General features: G+C 42.3%; 1 protein-coding gene across 2 annotated transcripts in view; it reads right to left on the bottom strand.

The window, feature by feature from the left end:
• Window positions 1-181: 181 nt before the first annotated feature.
• The window catches only part of LOC119460239 (huntingtin-like), a 155,053-nt gene continuing 130,033 nt past the window's right edge, over window positions 182-25,201 (bottom strand). Inside the window, exons 45-61 of one of the 2 annotated variants that reach the window (XM_049666594.1) lie at window positions 23,370-23,546; window positions 22,740-22,843; window positions 22,163-22,317; window positions 17,417-17,485; window positions 17,287-17,356; window positions 16,228-16,500; window positions 14,786-14,941; window positions 11,364-11,548; window positions 8,620-8,719; window positions 6,915-7,054; window positions 4,264-4,331; window positions 4,055-4,160; window positions 3,068-3,230; window positions 2,213-2,373; window positions 1,419-1,506; window positions 1,197-1,341; window positions 182-656 (exon numbers count right to left, since the gene is read on the bottom strand). In XM_049666594.1, the coding sequence (XP_049522551.1) occupies window positions 1,234-1,341; window positions 1,419-1,506; window positions 2,213-2,373; window positions 3,068-3,230; window positions 4,055-4,160; window positions 4,264-4,331; window positions 6,915-7,054; window positions 8,620-8,719; window positions 11,364-11,548; window positions 14,786-14,941; window positions 16,228-16,500; window positions 17,287-17,356; window positions 17,417-17,485; window positions 22,163-22,317; window positions 22,740-22,843; window positions 23,370-23,546 (2,123 nt within the window). In that variant the 3' untranslated portion in view covers window positions 182-656; window positions 1,197-1,233. The remainder of the gene's footprint in view (window positions 657-1,196; window positions 1,342-1,418; window positions 1,507-2,212; window positions 2,374-3,067; window positions 3,231-4,054; window positions 4,161-4,263; window positions 4,332-6,914; window positions 7,055-8,619; window positions 8,720-11,363; window positions 11,549-14,785; window positions 14,942-16,227; window positions 16,501-17,286; window positions 17,357-17,416; window positions 17,486-22,162; window positions 22,318-22,739; window positions 22,844-23,369; window positions 23,547-25,201) is intronic. The other variant, XM_037721406.2, reaches the window with a different exon arrangement.

Below are 25,201 nucleotides of genomic sequence, written 5' to 3'. Positions count from 1 at the left end.
ATACTACACATACAAAAAAAAAAAAAATAATAAAAAAAGTCTGTAAAGCACTCATAAGTATGACACTGTGTGTACAACATTCAATGGAAAGTACCTGCTGCTTAATAAAGTTGCATATCATGTTTTGTCACTGTGACGAGTCTTGTTCATTTTCGTGTTGGCAAAAAACCATTGGGTCATGTCACATTTTTGAAGTTGGATTTATTATTATTTTTTCTTTTTGTACAAGGAAATCGGGATTTTTTTTTTTATTAAGTAACCCGAATAACATGAAGCTTCACATGCAGTGTGGATTCACAGCCAGCTTGAAGCTTGTGCAAGTAACAACACGGCATGTTGCTTCTGTGCAGCTGCATAACAGTCCATCATGAAACTGACTAGAGTGCACATCACTGCTTTGAGTTATGAAAACACTGGAACCATTCTGTGTGGGACAGACGGCAGGGCAGAGAAATGGTCGTAGTCATGTATGGAGCTGACAGCAGCTGTGGAATGCCTGGGAATGTCAACGTGTTCTGTCCTTATCACATCTTCAAATCTGCTCCAATATGCTTAACAGCTGACTGTACATAAGACAGCCAAAAACATAAAACCTGCCTCTTCAAGCAAGACTATTTACAGCACCAGGTTCGGCTTTCAGCTGCTTGGTTTTATTCCTGAAATTAAACAAAAGCACGACGTTACAAACTGTGCAATGCAAAGTAGGCAGCTAGCAATTATTTTATGGCCGCTAAATCAAGTTAAAGTCTGAAGCTACATTTTATGCTGCACACACTTGTGTGCTGTTAAAGAAAATTATGTTAGTATTTAAGCCCTGATGATGACGGAACAAAGAAGGCACCTAGGCTCACAGCACAAACCATATCAGTGACAGTTAACACTCATGACTGGGGCCCATATTCAGACAAACAAAAGCAGAGAAGCAGCCGCTGCCACAGCGAAAATGTTTAGGACACTGTGCAGAATGTACGGTAGTGGTCTACTGGCAGCATTTTATCTACTTTTCTTGAATTCAATTTTAACGATAAAATGAAATTCCAAGCCCCTCTAAAAGTTAGTGCTTGTCGTCAATGGCTGTTGGCTTCTTTCTTGCTTCTGATTTCTGCAGTTCCTAGCTTTTCAACAGCTTGACAAAGCTTTTGTAAACTAAAATCCCTGGGAACACAAAATGCAAGTTACAAGCGCATTGTGCTCACCTGGAAATTCGTGAGAACACCCGTTTCCTTTGTTTTGTTAAGGTGGCTGTGGCAGCTGCTTTAGGAGCTCTGCATATGGGGTATCTGGACTGGCAACACCTTTAATGATGTTGTAGAACTGTGTCTTGTGTTGCTCATTCACAAGCTGCAAAAGACATGACAAGTCAGCTTAACCATTGAATATACAACACGAGAGCCTGCTTGATGCAGAATTAAACTTGCCTGCCGTTGAAAGTCCAAAGCAGAAATGTAGAAGAGCTCCTTGTCATGCTCTTCAAACATGCCCATTCTGCCCTGAATCAATGGGAACCTGATCACAGTGGTCAGGCAAAATATTTATTCGCAAGTGAATTATTGCATGTGGTATAAAATATATATGCCTTTTTTTTTTTCTACACTTCACTGGACAAGAAAAAGTTTAAATTAAATTCTTGGGTTTTACGTGCCAAAACCACAATAAGATTATGAGGCACGCCGTAGTGGGGGACTCCGGGTTAATTTTGACCATCTAGGGTTCTTTTAATGTGCACCCAATGCATGGTACACAGGTGTTTTTTGTATTTTGCCCCCATCGAAATGCGGCCGCTGCGGCCGGACTCCATTCCGCAACCTCAAGCTTGGCAGGCCAACACCAAAGCCACTATGTCACCATGGCGAGTCTGAGACAAGAAACAAACACAGCCTTTTGGCAAATGAAAACGGACTCAGTTTACTACTGATGCTGCCTGTGCAATTACGAGTGCTGGCAGCCCGCAATGGCAGCACTACACTTAAGGCGCAAGTGCAGCTCATTTCACCTAAGCAGTTTTAGTCTGCAGTGTTAGGTCAGCAAAAATAAGTACAAATCTCAGACTACCCAGGTTAGATGGCATAGCATTAAAAAATTGCAGCTTTCAACTGGTAAGGATATCATTTAGAAGGACACTGTAACACGAACTTATATAAATCAAAGGCATGACCCTGTCAGATGTTTACACAGAAACACCTAGTCAGTGCAAAACATCATCCAAGGATACAAAGCACGGAGCCAGACTGTTGCTGTTACTGCGACAAAGCAGCAGCTGAGACTCCATATGGCCATTGCCAATGGTGAACGCTGAGTGAAGTTCGATAGTGAAAGAAGAACCCAGTCTTGCATTAGTTCCTCATGGTTGCCTTCATGAAGTCCTTCACACACCTAAGAATGCAGAACTGATTTAAGCACCTTCAAAGTATCTGTGCCAAAACATTTGTGCAGCACCACATGTAAGTTTATAAAGGCAGATTTTTCCTTGCAATACATTGAGCCAGCCAGCCACTGCTTGTTCCTACAATGCACTGCTGTATGTCAAGAGTACTAGAGTGCAAAGCGGCAATGAATGAACAGAAAATGTTGTTTGTTGTTTTTGGAATAAGCAAACCTACTTCAAGGCAAAGCAGGATATGCATAAAGCCCTGTTTCTTAATTTGGCACCCCGAGACCTTCAAATAAAGACCAAGTTAACCACAGTGAGAACCAATCCACTGAGAAGTCACCTTGGCGACTGGTGTCTAGCTACCTTACATGCTTACTTCTCAACTAGATGCACTCGGAGCATTAAATGCTAGTCATCAGTACCCAAAGCAAGAAGCATCTTTTTCATAGCAGTCACCTAAAAATGTGAACAAGCTGTAACCACACTTGGAAATGAAGAGCACCTACTCAGTAACAACTATACGAAGAATTAGTACAGTACAAACTGTTACAAAAGTAAGTTGCAGAAGGCAGTTAAGTGCCATGCTTAAGGATAAAGCTTTGATTACTCGAAAAAAGGTAACGAAGACTCTAGATGCATCACAACACCAGAAAGGGAAAAATGAAAGATGCACACTCTCTCTAGTGCACAACTGACCTTGAAAAGCACTGCAGCTAGAAACTGTGGATAAGGCTGTTGGTTGGATAGAAACTCTCCAATAACTTTGTTAAGAATATCTTGTGCTGGAAAAAACTCTCCCAGGAATCCAGGCAATATTTGGCTGATAAGATCAGCCTCAAATGGGTAGCCTCTTTTGATCCTGCACAAAAAAGTTGATGCATAAGAAGATATGGCTTGTTTGGATGAAAATCATGGTTCACAAGTGTGCTGTACAATTTCGATACTCGTACCTATCTTACCTCCCTTTACATTTTCGTGTTACAGCACCAAAAGACAAAAACTGTACATATGCATATATTATAAAGATCACTCTTTCTTTGCTAGGTAGCTGCGATTACCATTTTGTCTATGTACGATTTGAAGTCATTCACACCATTTTCACAACTCCCCTATAAATGAGCTCAGCTTGTCCTCACCAACTGATCTGCCTACGCACTAAAAAAAGGTAACTATGCGCACTCTTTAGCTCCACAGCTATACTAAGCACACCCTAGCACAGACTGGCACTTATTGAAATTACCAAGAAAAGCTTGGTAGTGAAGCCAGCTTCTGCTCACATATAAATAAATTCTGCGTTATGTATTTCGAACTAAGAAGTTGTTTTTACAGGTTGTTTCATATCATTATTAATAGAGAATAAAAAATAAATCGGTGCTTTTGTAATTTTTAAGTTTGGTAGAGGATGATCATTATCATCTCTTTATTTTTACTTGTTTACCACAACGCATGCATGTGGCAAATCCAGTGTTCCAGCATCAAGGTAATACAAGCCCAACATAACAAGAGAGAAAGAAGAATAACAGAATGTAATGTTTGAAGGTGAACAAGAATATCAAAACATTTGCATTTTGCATGAAATAGGAGACAAGGTTTATTAGCCTACAGATGTGTCAAGGTACAATGCCATACTGCGACATGACCACACAGCTGTGGCACCTCACAAATGAGGCAAGCCACACATACCTGTCAAAGAGGAGAGTAGCTCTTTCCAAAGCTGCAGCTCGCTGCTCACTGTTGGCAGGCTCCATCTCAATTGAAGGTTGAGAACGTCGCTTATTTACCCCTTGGGCTGAAACAAGGATCCGAATAAGCAGAATTCCCAATACACTGCTGCACTAGTCAACATGTGTAGGTACACAATGCAAAGTGTCAAACTAGGAAATAACACCGACCTATGTAAAGTGCAGACAGCATGACACCAAGGGCCGGGATTGCTTCAGCTGGCTTGCTATGTCGAATGCTGTAGAACAAGAGAAATATTTTCATGTGGCGGTGGCTATGTACAGAAAGAGGAGACACAAGGAACATGATGGCAGATGGTTTGCTGGATGAACTTGTGCCCACAAAACAAATAAAAGACTTTGCAATGGTAGAAGTGATGAGTACTTTTAGTGCTCTCTAAACAGAATAAATTGGCTCAAAGGTGGTCTCCATTCCTAAATGTCACTGTACTACTATTCACATAGCAGTTATTCAACATTATAAGTACATTATTGTAGTACAATGATAAACGATCAGGTATTGTGAGCGCATGCCTTGCAGGAACAGAAATAAAATGCCCATGTAAAGCAAAAAAAACAAACAACAACAACAAAAAACAACAATAATGTACACAACAATAGTATCCAGCAATAAATAGCTTTTTTTAGTGGTATGCGACTATTCAAATTTCCGAATACACATCAATAGGTCCTTACTATTCAATTCGTTTTAGATTCGAGAGTTCATTATTAGAAATTTTTGGATATTCGTTTTTTTTTCCCTCTGATATAAGGAATAACAACACTTATTGGAGTCTCGAAGGAGAAAGATCAATACAAGGGAGGACTGTTTCAAGTGATTCTGTGGCAGGGCAGTTGCGGTTGTGCATCACCATTTCCTGAGCGAGCGCACTTGGCAGGTAACTTCTGCTCAATAATTTTCAGTCATTCAATAGGAATGCCTCACTATGAGGCAGCCTATATACGAATTTGTTGTCTCAATATAGGCAACGCAATTTATTAACCGGTGTCACTATAAGTCCAACCTACTTATAACGATCCCAGATATGACGATTGACCGGTTATAGTGACCACATTTCACTGCATTTACGACTTTCCGACCCTCCCTATTGAAACGCGCCCAGATATAACGAACGTCTTCAACATTGGCAGTCCTGTTACAACGAACACTTCAAAACTGGTTGAGGTAAAAGGTGGGCGCCTCGCGCTCCAGTCAAACAGGGACGAAGATATGACCGCCGGGATGAGCGAGCGCCGTTCGCGGATTTCAGAAGCCACGAGGAATGTCACTCGCCTTCAACCATGCTAGGGTAACCATGCTTTCAAGGCATGCCTCCAGCATGCTTCAGGGCGAGGCAGAATGGCGGCTGTGGCCACTGCGACAGCACGCGCCGTTGCTATCGCGGAGGCCACAATGGCGGCACTTCAGTTTTTGCGCAGTTCTCCACGCGGTTCTGCGGAACCGTGTGCAATCTCGGAGGTCACGATAGCGGCACTCTCGTTTAGAGTCGGCAGCCGTTACTACCCCGCTATCGGGAGATTGTGGCTCATCGACGTTACGTTTAAGTCGTTGCCGATATACCATCGCGATGGCGTCCTACCTTTCAAACTTCGTACACTTTTTCTACCGAAGCGACATAGAAAACGTAACTTTGTGGCTCTTGGCACGCGCGTGGCTGACGCTGCAGCCGTAACGGCAAGACCTTTGCAAAATACCGGCATGCTGCAGCAATTCCAGCCAACTAGAATGCTTCGCTATCATTCACAATCCACTAGTCTCCCACTGGTAGTTAAATATATAACAAGCTCTTAAAGGAAAAATGGCAGCGGCTGCGCTCGTAGTTTCGAAATGGCAGTGATCGTAACTGGCCGGGCTCCATTTTTAAGGAGCTAAAACGCTGCATTTCGTTCTTTAGATGACGTTTTTGATGAAAACTTTCAGCCAGATGCGGGAAAGTGCTGGAAACAAAAAGTAAGATACTAGAAATACAATTTTCGAATCAAAGTGGTGTCGAATCATAACTGCTGCGGCAGCTTCGGTGTCGTACATTTTTGTGCGTTTTGAGAGTCCATAGATAACGAACTACTCATACAATGACACTTTTAGCAGAACTATCGAATTCGTTATAACCGGGTTCGGACTGTATCCCTTTGAAACTATGCGCTGTGCGGTAGTATTACACTTGTGTATTTTCAACGACCACCACACCCTATGTGTGTCCGGTGACATGCTGTTGCCTAGTGATAATTACTGTTATTGTCTTGGTACACCAGTTAATACAGTTCACAAGCTCCCGAGTTTGCCGGAAATGCAGATGCAAACAGCATTACCTGCATGCCTTAAAGAATTTAAATAAGCCGCATTTTTTTGCCAGGCATACTGTATGCACACAAACATTTCCATTTCCATTTATTTAGAAATTACAAAATATTTGATATGATTAGAAACTTCACTATTCGAATACCTCTTGTTTTTTACTTAACAGTGAAATTATTGAATAGTGCGCAACTGCATTCTTAGGTTATTGATTGGAAACATCAACACTAGTTTCTCTGTGTACAATAAGTGCTAAATGAAAGCATGCAATGGCCCAGATTTTAACTTTTCTACTTAAATTCAACAAATCTCAGGAAAATCAGTGCAAGATTTGCCGAGAAAAACAATTTCTTCGTTCCTAAGCTGACGCTTCCTACTAATGATAGAAAGGCTTCTTGGCTTCTTGTGGCCTCTCGTTTCTGGTATGCAGAGAATGCATAAAGTATGCCTGAGGTTTGCCAGCAGTGCCACTGACACATGCTTAATAAAAGGTACGAGTTCTTACCGTTCAATGCAAACCTTGATTATGAGTTCATTGTCCTGACTCTCAATGACACCTGCCAAAAGCAATCGCTCCAGCCCATGAAGAATGCACAAGTAGAGCGAAAGGGGAAGGTTGTCTCCACTACACTGGTTTAAGCTGACCTGAAAGTGGCCACAAAAATTACTATGAACACACTGAATTATGCTGCTTTCCACAATATTTATCAACATACAGAGCTTCAAGGTTGCATATTTGCATTAATATGAAGTGATTGAAGACTTCTGAGAACTCTGGTCCGATTTGTTTCTTATTTTTCGTATCTTGCTTGTCTTCATCTTGATCTTTGCACATAACTTTCACGGGCAATAGTAATCAGAAGGAGATGTGATACAGATGCTAGCGAAGAATGTACTTAGTAATTCACTTAAGGTACATCAGCTGTGCACATACAAACAGTTTTGTAATATGATCCTTTTGCTGTTATAATCACTATGTTGCATGCCAATGCCTCTAAGCTCACTCACAAAAATCTGAAGTGGCTTCCAGAAGGTCTAAGATAAATACTTTTTGAGTTTAAGCTAACTTTCTCTTTAAATTACAAAGATGCATGAGTAAAACCTATAACTTTCCGTGTCTCGTAACTCCCAAAGAAAAGAAAAGCTAATAACTTAAGGAATACTAATGATAAACACTAAATCAGTTTAGACTGATAAAGTAGTCTTTAAAAATTGTACTTTTGTTAATTTTACGCTAATAGGTTTATAAGAAAAGAAAATGAAGGTTGAAGTTCCATTTTCTTTAAGTTTCACGCTGAAATCCCAGCGCTGGTATGTCAGTGTGATGTCATAAATTTAAGTATTTTTTCATATTTGGGGCATTAAGGCTCAGTAATAGTTTTTGAAACATGCTAATTCAGTCTTTGGCTCTTTTAGAGTACAATGCAGTTGACCTTTACCGATAAAATATAAACTAGGCTTGAGCAGACGTCCTCAAAATCCATGATGTGATGGTGAGCTGGTGTGGAAACTTCAAGGTGGCGTTAGTAAGTCTTTCACTTTTATGCGTTTTCTGGTTTATCATGCCTCCTCACCTGACAAGAGTGGCCTTTTTTGGCATTGTATAGAAGGGTAATGCAGTTCAAATAGTTTTACTCTTCAGTGTCCCTTTTTTTTTACTATATGCATTTAGCATAGAAATAAAGAAGTGAAAAAGAAAAAGAAAAAAAAAAAAGAGAAATGGATGGAACCGTGCTATTTAAACATCTACTGCAGAAAACAATGAAAACCTGGTACAAGTTATGAAAACTAGGTTAAATTAAAACAAGCTTTTTTTTTTTTTTGAGCAGCACTTCTCTCCTTACAAGAAAATATGAGCACCTGGTACAAGTTAAAATACTCCGAACCAAAGCTTTTTCAAAATGTTATATATAACTGTACTTGGGGCAACATGTGTTTCTCAAAGGCAGATAGGAGTGGAAACTGAGCATACTTCTGAGCAGTACACAACAACAGCAGCAGTATGCCAGAACGCCTACAGCGAGAAATGCAGAAGACTCAACATGTTATTTATCAACCGTTGCAATGTAAAGGCAGGTATGGCAGACATATTGAAAGCTTCAGAACAGGAAAGTTGGTCAGATATTCATTAGTACTGCAATGAGGCAGCGCAAAAATAAGTACTTTAAATGAGACAACAGAGACAGCACAAAATCATGAGGTATAACAACCTGGACAATCTTGGGTGTGAGATCTTGTTTGCTTGAATAGTTCTCAGCCAAAAAGAAAGCCAAGGCCCACAGTGCCAACATGTTTAGTTCATTGTCCTTGCTGGAAAAAAAAAAAAAAAGAATGCGACTTCACATAAAAGGCTGAAGACGTGCAGGATACAATCATTCTTAGTAATCCCATAATGCCTGTCAGTTTCAGTCAGTCATACTGGGTAGCACCTATAATCCTTCTTTGCCTAAAAATAGCAAATAAAGCTATGAGAGTGAACACTATGAAAATGAATTCCATGAGCCCTAAGAGATGTCGGTATTGGCAAAAGAAGGTGACACAGCACCCTATGTTCTTTAAGCTCGTCCTAATTTGTGAATCCGGCATGTTTTCATTTTGTTATACTATGAAGACTGCTACAAAGGGCTCAACTAAGCATGACATGACAAATATAAGATTTTACAGCGTAACAAAGACTGAAAACACAATTGGCACCAACTGTGCACTAAATCAAATCACTTAATGTTTTATGCATTTCCACACATTCCAGCAATACTTTTTACAGCAATGGCTTGATTTGGTATAAAAGTTTCTCGAGCTGAACATCTTACACACTTACATATGTGCACTCACAGCTAGTGTAAACTGCGTTTTCATTTATCACAATTCTTAGCTTTCTAAATTCCATTTTGTGAATTGTTTTTAATTTTGTCTGTGCAACAGATCCTTTTCCTAATTGTCAGCTTTACTATGACGCATTTTACCAATGTAACTGTCCTATACTCCGAAGATTTTCAAATGAACAGTGGGTTAATGTTTTTTGTGAGATCAAAAATGCTTATATGCAATTCCTGCAATGGCATCAAGAGTAAATGTCAAGAGCTAGATATAATGCCTATTTGGCATTTTATTTTTGTTTAAAACATCACCAGCATTACCATTATGCCCCGTTCTATACTCTGCATGCAAAGGTGTCAAAGCTACTGCAATTTTTTAATGCACCTGCACGCACTAAGTTCATTACCATTACAAAGAACATCCGCAGTGTTTCAGTGATGACTGCCAACAATTATTTAAAATAAGGGTTTCTAGACAAAATGGTAATTTTCGCTGGTTAAGATTCGCAGCAGTGGTGGGTAATCAATTGTTCAATAATTGCCTATAGCTTTAGTTAATAACCTTCGCTAATGTATATCTTAATAATTTTAGTGTAAATCTGTAAAACTGTAGAAGTGAAGCTGGTTAGAGCTCAAGGAAAGTCCACTAAGCAGGTACCTTTAGGCTGTAACCACTTTTGAGGTATTTGTCACCAAAATCAGTGATAAAATACATTTTTAGACCAAATAATTTTGTCCTACAATGCTTAAGGAAGCCTTAGTGGGAAATGATGTGCAGGATACCAATGCATTTTCACTGCAGCTCGAAGCTTTGCTTAATTTAACCTTATCGCAGAGTCCCGGCTGGCAGCACGCCATTTTTGTGCTATTGACTGTAGCATTACAGTACTGGTCAGGTGTTCTTGCTTTCATGCATTAAATACACAGTGAAAATGAATGCACAAAAGCAAGAACAACGCACCAGCTGCATGGTATCACCATTTTCACAATCTGTTGGCCGTCATATTTTGGGCCCCTGCAAGTTGTTGGAAAGCCAGCTTGACACTTTTTAAAAGGGTTAGTTCGATTTGAGGTCCTGAATTTCTAACACTGGACGAAAAATCTGAGCTGAAGGGCATATAATTATATTCTAATTCCCCAAGACTGCGAGAAAGAAGAGCCAGTAAAAATGCAAAAAAATTTTTATTTTGAATAGATCAGTATTTAATTGAATCTAGGCTGATAGTTTTTTTCAAATAATCATATACGAAACTATAGGATCGGCTTAGTTTTGAGGATTAAAAAAAAAATGCGCTAGTTTTTAAGTGAAACTGATGAATATGATGCATAAGTTAGCGCCATCTAGAAAAGTCAGTATCGCAGCCGCTACTAGCCGCACCAGTAGCCAACTGAAGTAGACGAGCGACGTCGCCATTTTGACCTGTGTCGTATCGGCAGTATCGGTATGGTGTAGTATTGGCGTGCGGCATGGCGTTTTCGTAATGGCACCAAACAGGCAATGCCATTATAGTGCCACTTTCTAACGAATAGTTGTGCTAGCCGTAAAGGCATCGTCAAAACTTCGGCATCGATAAGAAAAACGTCCGTCGTTGGGGGCCACGGGAGACGCTTTTTGCGTGCACTGCAACGAGGATGGCATTTACTCAGGAACATTGATTGTGCACTCCTTCAAAAAGTGCAGCATCTCTAATGTGCTTGACGGTACTGAATATAGTGCACTGTTTGAAGATGACAGCAATAAGGAAGGTAGCAACGAGGCTAGCAGCGATGGTGACGTAGAATGAGCTTGGCATGTTCGTATTTAATAAATGCTGTTTCATTTTTGCAAATGCTGTCCTTGCTTTTTTGTTCGGCCTACATTCGTGGTAAGCTTTTTTTTTTTTTGGCTTCGGACTTTTGGGGGGTCGGCTTAGAATCAGAGTTGGCCTAGATTCGAGTAAATACGGTATTCTGTTAAATACCACCCACACCTAGTGATGATGCACATCAAGTTGATAAAAAAGAGATCAACCAGGGTCCATTTTACAACTAGCGTTTTAGCAATGTATGCAGCAACATTTTTGTTCCAGTGTGTGCACAACTGGGAAAAAAACAATGATGCTAGAACAGGTAAGTGGCAAATGGGGAGGACTGCTCACAAGGCTGAGTCATCAAGATGCTTGGTAAGGTACTCAGTGGCAGAAGGCAGCAGTGGTGAGGTGGAGTCTCCTGGCTGGGCCAGCATGTACAGCAGTCCATGAAAGGACAGCAGCTGGGTGGAAGGCATTTGGCAGCGCAGGCCCAAGTCCACAAATTTGCGGATTTTCTCCTGCATGTCCGAGTCCTGCCAACCAGCAAAACGGGAAAAGTGCCCGCATCAGAGTCACTAACAGGAAGCTTTCTTACGAGCAGCCCTTAACTTCTGCAACTCCCATGAGGCTTCTTAAAGCTGTCTCAGCTTCTATGCTGAAAACAAGTCGGCATGATTTTATATCGTAACATATTCTACATACAGTGCTGCACTATCAGGGCCAATATTTTTCACATATCACAACTCCAGTGTGATGTCAACAGTGTGTCGCAGAGGTCTGCAAATAGTGAAAATTTCCAATTGAATCGAATACGAATATATATAATATATTAGAAATTCTAAACAGAGTATAAAATATAAAAACTCCCGTGTAGTCTGTTCAGCAAGAAAAGGCTTATTTATGTTATTTGATACATTTAGTGCCATTATCAACTGTATTTTAGTTAATTTGAAAAGCTTTTAAATGAGAACAAAGGAAATGCGACTGCATCTGGTGCACTATGACAATCACATTAATTCAACAAAGAAAAAGCACGTCAGCAGATGCCTGCAGAACTGTAGTGCTCATGAAGGAGTCAAGGAAATACCACACAGTACTGTACATCGTTTTAAGATCCAAGCATAGTGACATAGCCCAAATAATAAGTACATTTGCCCAAATCTGGAAAGAAAATTTGTAGTCTGCTTAAGAAGAGACATGCGTGTTTAACAATTGGAAACTATTGTGGATAAATGATTTCCTCCATGCATTCGCCCATGAACTTGTGTGTCGGCACAACAATCCAGGTTTTCCTGCAGCACAATCATTCACAAGACTCTCCACATGCATCAGTCTTTCCTCCTGTAGGTTTCAAAAACTCTTTCTGTGCCTTAGTACTTGGATGAAACAAACATTCTGCAACTTCAAATAGGGAACTCTCAAATCGAACACAGATCGAATAGCGAGAACTATTTGGTTCGTATTCGAAATTTTTAATATTCGAAGTTTCGAAGTTTCAAAGCACTCCTAGTGTGTACCAGTAGCGCACCCAGGATCTCTGCCAGGGGGGGGTTGACAGTTTGCCAATACCATCTAAACAGCACTAATTTCGATTTATTCACGGGAAATTGTAAAAAAATGCGCTTTTTGCGAGTGTGCAGACGCTTGCGCTTCTTACATCTTAGTTGCAGCACTCAAATGCGTAAGGAAAGAAAAGGGGTTAAACAAAAGGGGGGGGGGGGGTTAAGTCGGCCTCAGGGGGGGGGGGGGTTACAACCCCCGAATCCCCCCCCATCGGTGCGCCACTGGTGTGTACCCATTCTTCCTGCATAGGAAGCACTTATTAATGGCATATCTGATTGGTTCCTTGGGATTCGAGCCCTTGGGAGTACTCTGAAAGTGGCGACACATTCAGGTGGTTGAATTTGAGTGCTCCAGGCTCTGACTCGGAGCACTCTAGACTGGTCTGACTTCAAAGTGAGGGTGAAGGTGAGATCTAGCTGAGAGAGGGTCACGTGATACTGGCAGCTGTGCCAGGCGACTGGTGAGCCACCGCAGGCGCAGCGAGGCATAGCCAGTGGCAGGGCCGGACTGGGGAACACGTACACATGCGGCGCACATACACACTCCAGTCCCGAGACACCAGCAGTTTGTCATGGCATTTTCCTGTGGTGCTATGAGCTGCTTATGTCCTGCAAAGGCAGCAAGGTATCGTCATATCCCGGTGAAACGAAGGCAGCTGTTGACAGCAGGGGCATGCTGTTCCAGCCTTATTGTGGACGGCGTACATTCCCCGCGGCTGCTGGCGCTGGCGCGATGCAGAGCCTGCTGCTTGCACGCGCGGCTCATGTTACGCTGTGCGCCGTGCGTACGAACAGTCCTTAGGAGCGGGCCCCTCTCGCCCTCTCTTCGGCATCTCTCTCCTTCAGCATCCAAGGTACGCGGGCGCCTTCGCCCGGCAGATTGACTTTCGGTGCTCTTGACTGTCGGACGTGCGAACCCACTTGGTTCCGCACCCCTCTGAGCAAGGCCCTTCTGTGTGGCGAACCTAGCTCGGAAGAGCCTGTGTGGCAGAGCAGACTTCCCGGGTGCTCTCACCTGTAGTCTGCGACTGTCACCCTAGTGCCGTTAACCCTGTCCTGTACACCCATTTTGTATCTAACAGGGAATAAACCCCCATTTGTTTGTACCACGACTGGAGTTGTCTCTACGCCTTGCTGGTGAGTCAGCGAACCCGCCGAGGCGGCCCTTTGTGCGCGCTGCAGAATGGGGATGAGCTAAGTGTCTCCTTAGACGTTAGCTAGCTGGGACTGCGGGCACGTTAGCCCGAACCCCCACACGGTGAATGTGCCAGGGTGCCATAGGCACAGCCTGCTTTAAAGTGTTTGGTTGGAGAGTCATGTCTCCTACTCAAATTGCAGGTGGACCATGCATCCATCAGCTCTGACAGAGACAATCAGAGTGGCCAACCGAATACCATAAGCCCACATTCTCAGAAAAGTAGATAGACCAAGCATGAAGAAGCTGTAGAAAAACTGTACTACACAAGCCAATATAGAGGCACAAGTCTGATACACATTTGTACAACAAAAGCCTTATATGTAAAGATTGTAGGTAACAGAGTATGAAAATATAAATCCAGTCATAGTGAAAGCTCATTGTCGAAACAGTTCATTTTTCTTCCAACCTTTGTTTCAGTGCAGCAGCACAAAGTTTGCAGCACATTTATTGTATTGGCTGCTTTGTTACATTGTTTTGTCACAGCTACATTCTGTGCTTAACTTAATCGTATGGTGTACTTACAAAGAAAAAGGCCTGTGCTTCAGAGAAAGCAATGTGCCAGCTTTACATCAGTACAAGTGTCATGCTGTTGCTTTCAAGCAGTCTATAGTCACCTTTAGGGCACCACAGCAATGCTTTATCTTCTGTTCCACTCATCCTATTTTAAGTGCCTTACCTGTTAAGAGCAATCATTGCAGAAGAAATCATATGTCATACACAACACATTTATGGTATACTGTTAATGGTGAACCTCTCTGAATTGCAAGTTTAGGCAAACTACATTAACTAAAAATGTCAAATAACACTGCACTTCTTCAGAGGTATTTTTGCAAGTGAAATGTGAAACTGAGAGTAAACAAAAAGACAGCATACTACACATCAAAATCGGACATACCACTTCCACATGCAATGTGTGTTGCCAGGCTGGCTGCCAAAATTGCTGTTGTCTCTTCTATTTGTGCAGGAATTGTATGTACTGAATTTTCTTCTAAGAAAATTAGGAGTCTTACCAGGCTGACAACTGCTGCTGCCTTGGCTATGCCTAAGATCAGGTATTGGGCCAAGATTTCATCTTCACTCGGGTGATGGCGGTACATATCCATGAACAGGCTCAGCATCCAGTCAAACTGTGAGCTTTCCATGAAGATGTCCGACAGCATCACCACCTAGCAGTTGCCAAAGGAATACACCTGATTATGTGAGAAGCCCAAAGCCCAGCTACTGGGTGCCGACACAAAACTTGCAACTACATGATACTGTACATGTAAAAGAAGCCTGTTTTTCTAGCTTTCTTTTTCCTTTTTTTTTTTCAGACAAAGGTAGATACAGTCTCTTTTCAAGGTCACAAAGAATCTGTAATAATTCTTAGGGCCACATATGATAGTGAAGACAGTAATTTCCAATTAATTGCTTAATGTGCTTGTCCTGTTTTAGTAAGCAAAAATTCTTTAAAAAAAAGCCATGTGGTCAAAACTGGCTGAGGTGCCTTAATTTTACTTAGTCATTCATATACTTCATCATTGGGAAGACAACATGTGGATGATTATTATTATAATGATGACTTTGTTGACAGTGTGAATGCACCTGGAAATCCACTAAAAATGCCTCCATGAACAAACACAAGGCTTTCAACAATCTGTTTTGGGAGTGTGTTCCTATGAACATGTGTATTGGGCTAGAAACATGAAAATTAATGACTTGATGTTATTCACAGTTGGCACTCATACATTTCTATGGGCCAGAACTTTTGTTATCTCAATTCTGAAATTGTCCTTTAACAGATAATTTAAACTTGACTGGTCGCGACAAATGCATCTGACTCAATGGCTGCCACATCTGTCCTGGTGGCTATAGGGGACACTGAATGGATCAAAGACATGTTATTTCCCTAAAAATGCCTGTTTTCAGCCAGCCTTAAGAAAATTTTCGAATGAAAATGGCAAATCACAATCAATGATTACTGTATTTACCAGATTCTAGTGCATGCCTTTTTTCAAAGAAAAATTTATCTGCAAATTGTCTGCAAATTGCCTGCAAGTGCTTAGTCTAGGCGTGGGCCACCATACTGTTTGTGACTTTTGCGGAGTTGTTCAATCAATGCGGAATATCAAATGTGTAATGTACCGGATGATGACAAGTCACAGATGACATCAGGTGAGTTGGCACTCCTGTCTATCAATTACCTCAATACGCTTGTCCCTCAACCACCTTTGTACATTTGGCACTGGGTGTGCAATCTGAACATTTTCACTCAGTGTCTCAGCAATGTCTGTTCTGTGCCTCCCCTAGTATTTTTTGCAGTTTTGACCTTCCTGGATGTGTTATCATTACACAAGTGGCCCCAGCAGAAAACCAAGCAGATGGCTAGGCAGAAGACAGATGCTAAAAAATGGAGGCACACTTAAAACAACAATCACTTGAGCCAGCAATGGCAGGGTGCCAGTCCACTCACCGATCGGATGGTCTCGGTGAGAAGTGGCTGGCCAATGGCATCAGGCGGACCCAGCCACTGAGTGTACAGGTCGAGCAGAAAGTGCAGGCACGAACGCAGGTCCAGCCCTGCGGCTGCCAGGCTGGCTTCACGTCGCAGACAGCCCACGCTGCCACCAGGTGGCGAGTACTGGCTCGACGAGGATGATGAAGATGAAGACAAGGGTGATGATGTGCTAGTCAAGTCAGCTCCTTCTGCCAGGCCCACTGCCACACACATGTACTCGACTGAAACCTGCCCAGATATCAATACATTTCTTCAGACAACCTAGTGAACACACAGTTTTGAAGTACACCGAGAGCATGCAACTTCCTGCCCATAAAGACGATAATCTTGCAGGCACAGATTTTATTTATTTATTATTCATTCAAGTTGACCATTAACAGCTTAGTGCCTTTAGTGTGGCACCGCATGAAAATAATATACAGTCTGATAATATAAACAGAAAACAAAGAACACAGACGAAAAAACAAATATTCGGTAGTATTCATTAAATTATATGAGTACATGATGACTGAATAACCTGCGGCCACCTTGATGAAATTATGAAACCAAAATATCGCGAAGAATGGATTATTAAAGGACTTGTGAAAGCAGGCAAAAGCCCAAAATATTTGTGAAACACTGTAGAGAAACAAGAACATCTAAGTTACGCAAGTTAATGGGGTTGTACAAATCTTGCCAATTGTGAGCTGGACACTATCGGAGCAATCGCTGCAAGTAAAACAACAGGTTTTTGACTGCACTCTGCTGCCATTGGAATGTGACCGTAGTGGCTGGGAAACAAACCCATAACCTTGTGCTCAGCAGCAGAATGCCATTGAGTCACATTGGTGGGTCCAAAACAAGGAGGCTCGCCAAAAAAGCCAACAATAAATGATTGAACCTTGGGTTCAGATAAACAATGAAATACTGAACCCGATGCTCATATTAGCATTTCTATTACATAACTGTATTTATTCTCTAAAAATGATGAATAAGAAACAATTTTGAATTAATGACTACAAATGTACATCGTACCTGACTAAGTGAGTATTCAGTGTGGCGGCACATCTTCTCAATGTTGGAACGTCCCCAGGCCATGCTTGTGCTGCGGAAGACAAGTTTATCAGTAAAACCACAATGTATACAGGCAGTCAGCTTTTCATACTTCAGCTTTAGCATCTTCAGAAGAGCTTCGTGAACAGGAGTTCGAACAGCCTGCAGTCGTTTTCCACACCTGGAAAGACCAGAAAACAAACAAAAATACTCTTGATTACCATTTGAGTACCTTATATATAATGTTCCAGCTACACAGTATGACCTAGCATCCTCTGCTACAATGCAATGGAACACTTCAACAGTGCCAAAAGGACACTGAATATCTCCTAGCAAGCATTACCTTCAGCACTAGCAGTAGTACAGCATGCTAACAACAAGACAAACAAAATAATGCTCATCAATTCTGACGAACACAGCCATTCTTTTGTTTTGATTACTCCCAGCTTGCACTGTTAACACAGATGGAAGTTCTTGAGGCTACCAAAAAATTAAAGGCCAAAAGATACTGTGGGTATCATTGTATTTTTAACTTGATCGTAAACTAATATGCAGGGATATTTGCACGGCTACTCACACACATCCTTAACCTGTTCTCAGGGTCTGGTAATTTCCCAGCCACTTGGTAATAGTTCGCTCACCTGGATGCATGCATTTATTCTTATTTATTAGCTGTTTACATAACCATAGAGAAGTGTTTCATGTATCGCGCTGTGTTTCCAAAGGGTAACTTTACTTTCAAAGTCTCTCAGAGCAGAAATCTTGCTTTTGGTTGTTTGTAGCGATCGCTAAAAATTTTGGATCCGGTATGAAACAGTACAACAAACAACAGTACAAATAGATAAGGACAAGAACACAGTGCATGGAATGAGAGCTAGTCCTGGATATCTTGTCCTGTGAATTATGTTCTTGTGCCAATTTTTCATCCTTTCTATGAACCAACTAGCTCAAGAAAAATTTTTTTTAGGTGCTGCTCAAAACTGCTTTTAAGTAATGATAATTAAGATATCTGCTGTCAACAATATCAATATCAGTAACAAGCATGGGACTATTCACGGATAAATTCTTAATTAAAAAGCAGTGCTGCATAGTTTCACAAAAATAAAATCGGGGTGAAATGTGCAACTTCCAGCAGCTATGCATCATAGACGCAGGGGTGGGACTGTCCAGTCATTTTGGTGCAGCTTTTGGAGCAGGTAAAAATACGTTTTGGAGCAGTTTGGAGCAGCTTAGAGCAGACTAAATTTCATATTGGAGCAATTTGGAGCAGATGAAATTTCAATTTGAAGCAGTTTGGAGCACGCCAATCTGAATTTTGGTTGAATAATGGAATACGGTGGCGCGCTTGGAAACCACGACCCAACACAGAATAAACCAATCTGAAGCTCGTAGTAGAAGCGTATCTTGTAGCTATAGTGCACTAGAAAATGGAAGAGTGGGTTGAGCGGCGGCTCGACGCACGCTTTCTTGTAAAGCCGGAAACATCGGTTGCACAATGATCAAACTATATATTTACGCGCCTACGCTCATGACGATAGCGGAAAATGTTCTCAAATCATGCGGTCCAATCGACGCTGTAACATAATTTCTCTGTCACCATATGTCACCGCAGACCAAGAGAACCGCAATCAACCATCAACCCTGGGCTGGTATAATGTAAAACTATTCCAATCTGTTTTTGTTGCAGTAGCAATTATATGGACACTCCAGGCGCATTTCTGGCGTCGCCGTCGCCGTGATGTTCCATACAAAGTCCAGGGGCGATAACATCATCGCCGCGTGCCGTATACAGTATGTGAGTGAAAGCGTGAGGATGAGCCGACGAGGGTGAGCCGACGATGGTGGCTCAATCTCGTGCGCGCGAGGGAGGAAAGCGGGGAGGAAGCGCGCTGTCTTCCATCGCGCACAAGGCACCGAGGGAAAGGGTCGTTCTACTCCGGCGGCTGCTGCCTGTCGCGTGGCCACGCGGACCCTATCTTGAAAGCGATCTGCGATAGGGACATAGTGCGAGTGCTGATAGCTTCTTGTGTGCTGTTTTTCACCGCTTAGTTCGCGTTGAAGTGAGGCAGCACAAAGGTGAATTCGCTCGCTGCTGCAGCCACGCTTGTTCAATCGGGCGTTTTCACAGCGAGTTTCTGCGGTAATCGAGTGAGATGTGTTCATGTTTGCTTGTGCGCGCGTGACACCATGCTTGTTAATTTAGTGAGTGAACACATGTTTACAAGTTTATACGGCCGATAAAAATACTATCCTTGCTTCTTATAGATGTCTTACTAATTTTCTATCGCAATCGATGCTTCGCCTTTCGGGTGATACTGTGACGTTTTATTGCAAGTCCGCCATTAGCCCTTCGTGATAGGTCAAAATGGCTCACACCTCGCCCATATAGGCATAAAGACAGATTGGAATAGCTTTATGTTATACCAGCCTTGTGGACACAGACGCCTGCCCACTTCACCCGCTGCAGCGCGTGCCTCCAAAATATCTACAGTGGAATCTCGATGATACGAATCTCACGGGGTCACGAAAAAAATTCGTATTAGCCGAAATTCGTATCATCAAAACACAATTAAAACTAGCTAAATTAAAGAGTCGAGAGGTGAACTCACTCAGGCACACGTACGTAAAACGCATTTACAGTATTGACCACTTATAACGTAACCGTTTATAGTGCAGAACTGGCTACAACGCGGCCTTTTCCGACTCCCATTTACCCTCCCATAGAACTCCATGTATACACATATCGCTTCCAGTGCAGCCGCGTGAGACGAAATTGCGGCTTTCGCGGGAAAATCTCGCCAACAAGGGCGGTAGCGAGCACCCCCTTGTCGGCGGTAGAGCGCGGCGGACGCGCGCCTTCACGGACAGCGAACGCACAGCGGAGAGCAAACGCGACTTCCGTTGCGCGAAAGGTTGTGGACGTATGGGAGGGAGGGAGGGGGTGGGCGACGCTGCACGTGCTGCGGCGCCAAATGCGTATCTTGCAACCGAGCCGGGTAACTGGCGACGCAATCTCCCCGCGCGAAAGGAGCAAAGCGGGAAGGTAGCGCGGGAGGGAGAGAGTGGGGAGGAGGGGGGGCGCTCCTACTCTGCCAACAAATGCCTTCTTGTACTTTGCGCCTGTGCTGGCTGTCAGCGTTGTCGCGCGCACGGTATCTTGAAAGCGATCTCCACACGTCTCTGACCACACGTCTCTGACGAACCTTCGCTCGCTGCAGCGGCCGCGCGTGGGGAAGCGCGGCCGCCGCAGCGAGCGAAGGGACAAAAAGAAAAGCACAAAAGCAACAAAAGCCCACCGCTTCAAACTCTTCGCGCCCAGTCGCGGCTTCCGCGCTGTCCGGCGCCGCGTTCGCGGCTCCGCACCAAAAGAGAAAGGGAAATGCGCGTGACTGCGCGCTGTTCCCTTTCGCGGCCGTCGGTGGGGAGGCGTTTATTCGTATCAACCGACGCGGGTCGAAAATCGATTCGTAACAACCGTTCTCTAGCACGTTGCAAAGTAATGGAAATCGGCCGGGACCTCAGAAAAATTCGTATCATCCGGAAATTCGTATTAGCCGTGATCGTATCATGGAGATTCCACTGTAGTTCGCTCACAGCGCTCTCAGCCTACTTTTTGTTTTGCACCTCAGCTAGGGAACACTGCACCGCTCGGCCCCCTCAACCGTATTCTAGTACACTCTAAACACAGCTTCCCTAGCCGTTCCGGCAGCAGCAACAGCCGGCAGTGGTCGTGTGCACGCCGGCCACTTGCCGGAAGCGCTGAAAAGTCCAGTGTTAAAAGCGCGAAAATTAGAAGACACTCTGCAGGAGGTGCCGTCATGCGGTGTGCGTAATGTGAATGACTGCACTCTTTTTCGGAGAACAAATCCCCTCGCTGTTCGCAGCCACTGCCGGATCACACATGCCGAAGCTGTTCTGGTGCAACGTGGCGCAATTTCGGTCAGTTTTCTGTGTTTGGCGCAGGTGTCCCACCCCTGTAGATGGAGAACAACTGTTATGCCGCAGGCTGCAGTGATGACACATTGGCAATTACGTTGACATCAAAATATTTTGGGCCAACAAACATCGCAAGAATAGACTAGTAGTATCGTGAAATGCTGCAATTTGGGTTTCTCAGGTTAATGCTTCACTGATCTTTTTTACCTTCCCTTCTTCACCTCATTGCTAGTTTAAGACTATCTCAGGAGCTATATAGTGCAAGCTACAACAGGTCCCCTTGAGCCATAACTGCTTTTAATGCTTGCCCTTCATTGATGCTGCAGACCTGCCAACATTAAAGTTTGAAGACCAAGAATACTAAATTTTGGTTAGAAATAGTAGTAAAAATTGTTTTATTAATCAAGATGTTCATTAATCACTCAAGTAATTCACAACCTTTTTTCTGTAGAAATGCTGTGGATGGGAACTTTTCTCTATAGACACAGAATGATTTATGCCACGAATGGAAATACATTCATGAAGTTTATTCATGAAATATTCACATAAGAATGATAAAATTATGGTTGCCACTAAACACTCATTCAGTAAGTGGCTGGCAGTACTGCGGGTATGCGTTCGAATAACTAAAAACAGACCACCTAATCAGTAGTGTGCATCGTGACATCGTGTATACCCATGGAATGTGCATGCACTCTGTGGACACTTTCTAAGCATGATGTAGTCCCGAATGTACGTTTTGGAGCTCGAATTAGGTCGCCATTACAAATGCAGGCGAATCTAGAAACCCAAGGGCACATTTGAGCCATTTTCAGCTTGTTTGCAAGTAAATTTATGCTGAGAGTCAATCAGGACTAAATACTTTGCTGATCTTAGATGCAGCCAAAAGACCTTGAAAGCACAGTGACAGCAGAAAACTCACCGGGTGTGGACAAAGGCAAAGGGCTTATCCCGTGGTTGGTGCAGTAGGGTGCTGCTGTGGGGGTTACCTGGCTGAGGCAGCTGCAGTGACTGCAGCAGCAAGCTGGTGATGCAGCGTACCGAAAGACACTGTACGGTCACTCGCTCTTGCTCGTCCTACAAGGAGGCAACCCAAACCACCCCAAATGAATCGAAAAGCCTCAATAAACCCCAACTTTGCCTTGGTGCGAGCAGTATCAACAGGAAACGAAGCAAAATAAAATAAATGGAGAGATTGCTGCTTACGGTTGACACCTTCTGCAAAAAAAAAAAAAATCAACCATGTTCTATTAGGGAGCAGAAGCAGGCATAAAAACATCCATTTCCAAGATGAATGCATGGATGTTCCCCTGCATCAGGGATATTAATGGGTTGCTTCTTTTTGTACAGCAATGGTTATTAAATACTAAAAGGTTATTCAATAAAAAGAGCGTCCCATCTGAATAAAGGCTTGTTTTAGTACTATCAAATGGCTGAGCACTGTTGAAAACACAAAATCAGGATTGAGGTGCCTAAAGAAAGAAAATAAAGAAGGACACAAAATTCCCAACCTCAGCTGTCTCCTGTTCTGCAGATGGAGATGTGTTGAGGACACCCAAGAGTGCCATCCATGTTTCTTCAAATTGCTGTCGTGAAATCCAGCCTGGAGAAAAAAATACATGCACTATCTACCAATTTTCACAAGAATACGCAAAATATGCACACGCTATTTGCACAAATTGAAATGGGGAATGCAGAACTTAATGAGAACAGATTTTTGCAGTGCAACATTTGCCAATGCATGATTGCTGGTATGAGTAAAGTTTTGGTGACAAGTGTTTAGTTACAGCTTGTAAATAAACTTTGTGATTACAGAACAATGTTACACTCCAAAATTGGGTAATAATGTGTCCCATGAGTTCTTGTTTAGTACTTCTCAGTTACATTTCGATTTATCTACTTAATAACTACACATAGTGCCTATATGTGTACAACCACAGAAAAGATTGAGCTGCAATGCCAATTACAAAGTAAACCTTTGCAAGGGTGCCCTTTTCTAAAACAACATAAATTTGCAGTTGAATGCCACACAGGCTACACATTGAGGGAAAGCTGAAAAAGAGTTATGCTGATTGCTAAACACTGAACAATGAGCTAAAGTTTAATGGCTTATATCTATGCTCCCATACCCAGCAGGTTCACACGATATATGTATTCTTGCAGCAGGTCTCGGTCCAGCAAGAAGTCGGCTGGGGGTGGTGGGACAACAGTGTGCCACTCTCCACTCACATGAGGTACCCAGTTCATCTGCCACATGATGGGTGGTGTGCGAACAAAGCTGTTCACCAGTGGCAGGCGAGCCACACCTAAAAGGAAGTGAAACACAGCACAGGCCTCAGTGGACACTGACTATTAGCACATGTTTACTTCACAGAACACTAGCATCAACTTTCTAGGCTTAAAGTTATGAAAAGAAGGGGAAAAGAACAGACAAAAATTTGAAGTTTAAAAAGTTACACAAATTCAATTTGCTATTTGAAACAAATGGGCACAATTCAATATTCTGAATACTCCAGGAATATTATGCAATTATTATTTGAATATAAATAGCTAGGTGTTCAGCTTCACACAGTGATATGCGACATCCACAGTTTATGTTGAGCAAATAGAAGGTGAATAGCTATTGCAACCAAAAACCTTCACAGCTTGGCACCATCTAACAACAATGATGTGCAGTGTTGCCACACTAGAAATTTCAGACTATCTGTGGTTGCTAGTTTTCCCATGCATGGACTGTCCATTTCAGTGGTGACAGACGTGGAAAAGCAACAGATCCGTGCACTACTTGCAACCCAGAGAGTGAGTAAAAGACATTTCTTCATTTGCTCAAACACATAGACAAACTGCAGGGACTTGTTTTCCCTACATAATAATAAGCAGCATGTTTTCTTGTGCACAAATCTGAAATACCTGAACACCTAAATATTGATGCTATGACCAGGGATGTTTCTGCACCAATATGTGCAAAATATATAAGTAACCTGATGTGTGTTTCAACAATTCGTAGAAAAGAATGAGGAAGAACTAACAATTGTGCTCACTGTGATGATCGTTTATGCATACTGATGAGGTGTCCATTTGTGTTATTGCATACTGATGCAGCTAAATATACAGTGGCCGAAAGCTAAACCCTTGCTTGATCCTTTCTTGCTTGTTCACTCTATATTTCCATGTTCTCAACTTGTGCTCTCGCAGATCTGAGCATAGACTAACCTAACAACTTAATTTAAGTTCTAGTAGGTCTGAAAGGCGACAATGTCTGCATTATTTCTTCCAATTCCCGCAAAAATAAGTTTGCTGCTAAAAAAACTATTTAAAAAGTATTCATGTTTCATTCTGTAGCAAGCCTATTTGATCCACGTACAATTTCATTTTTAAGAACAGCATTTGTGCATCCTTACTATTCTCATATTTAAATCCTTACAGTCACAGGATTTAGTCTTCATTCCTAATCTCACTGGACCCTTTAGCCTGTGTCCGGAATACAACTCTGGAGTCTGAACATCAAACTTGAGTTTGTGATTCACAATGACAACACCGCATCATCTTCTAGAATGTGGCTGATGGGCATAAAATTACATGACATAAGATGATGCCACAGTTCAGCCCTTGAGGCCTGTTGCCAACAAGTTGTATATACAACATGAATGTACAAGTTGAATGTACACTGCCAGTCAGCAATAAAACAATGGTTTATTTCTGGACAAATGACTTTTAAATATTTATGCTATAGTACCGAGGCTTGTTGACACACTGTTTACACTATTCCATAGAAAAAGCTTTTCATATTCTAATACAGCTCTATCACCTGTAGATTTCTGCACAGAATCTATGACACCAAATTTTGACTGACATATGCTGACAGCTCTTCATTATTCCAATAAATGTGAATGATAACTTAGAACAACTAAGTTGTCAGGAAGCATCTTGAAGTGCAAAAGATTATTGAAATACAAGGTTG

This window comes from Dermacentor silvarum, chromosome 1 (genome assembly GCF_013339745.2).
Source record: "Dermacentor silvarum isolate Dsil-2018 chromosome 1, BIME_Dsil_1.4, whole genome shotgun sequence".
Taxonomy (NCBI): Eukaryota; Metazoa; Arthropoda; class Arachnida; order Ixodida; family Ixodidae; genus Dermacentor; species Dermacentor silvarum.
This window is presented reverse-complemented; position numbering and strand designations above follow the sequence as displayed.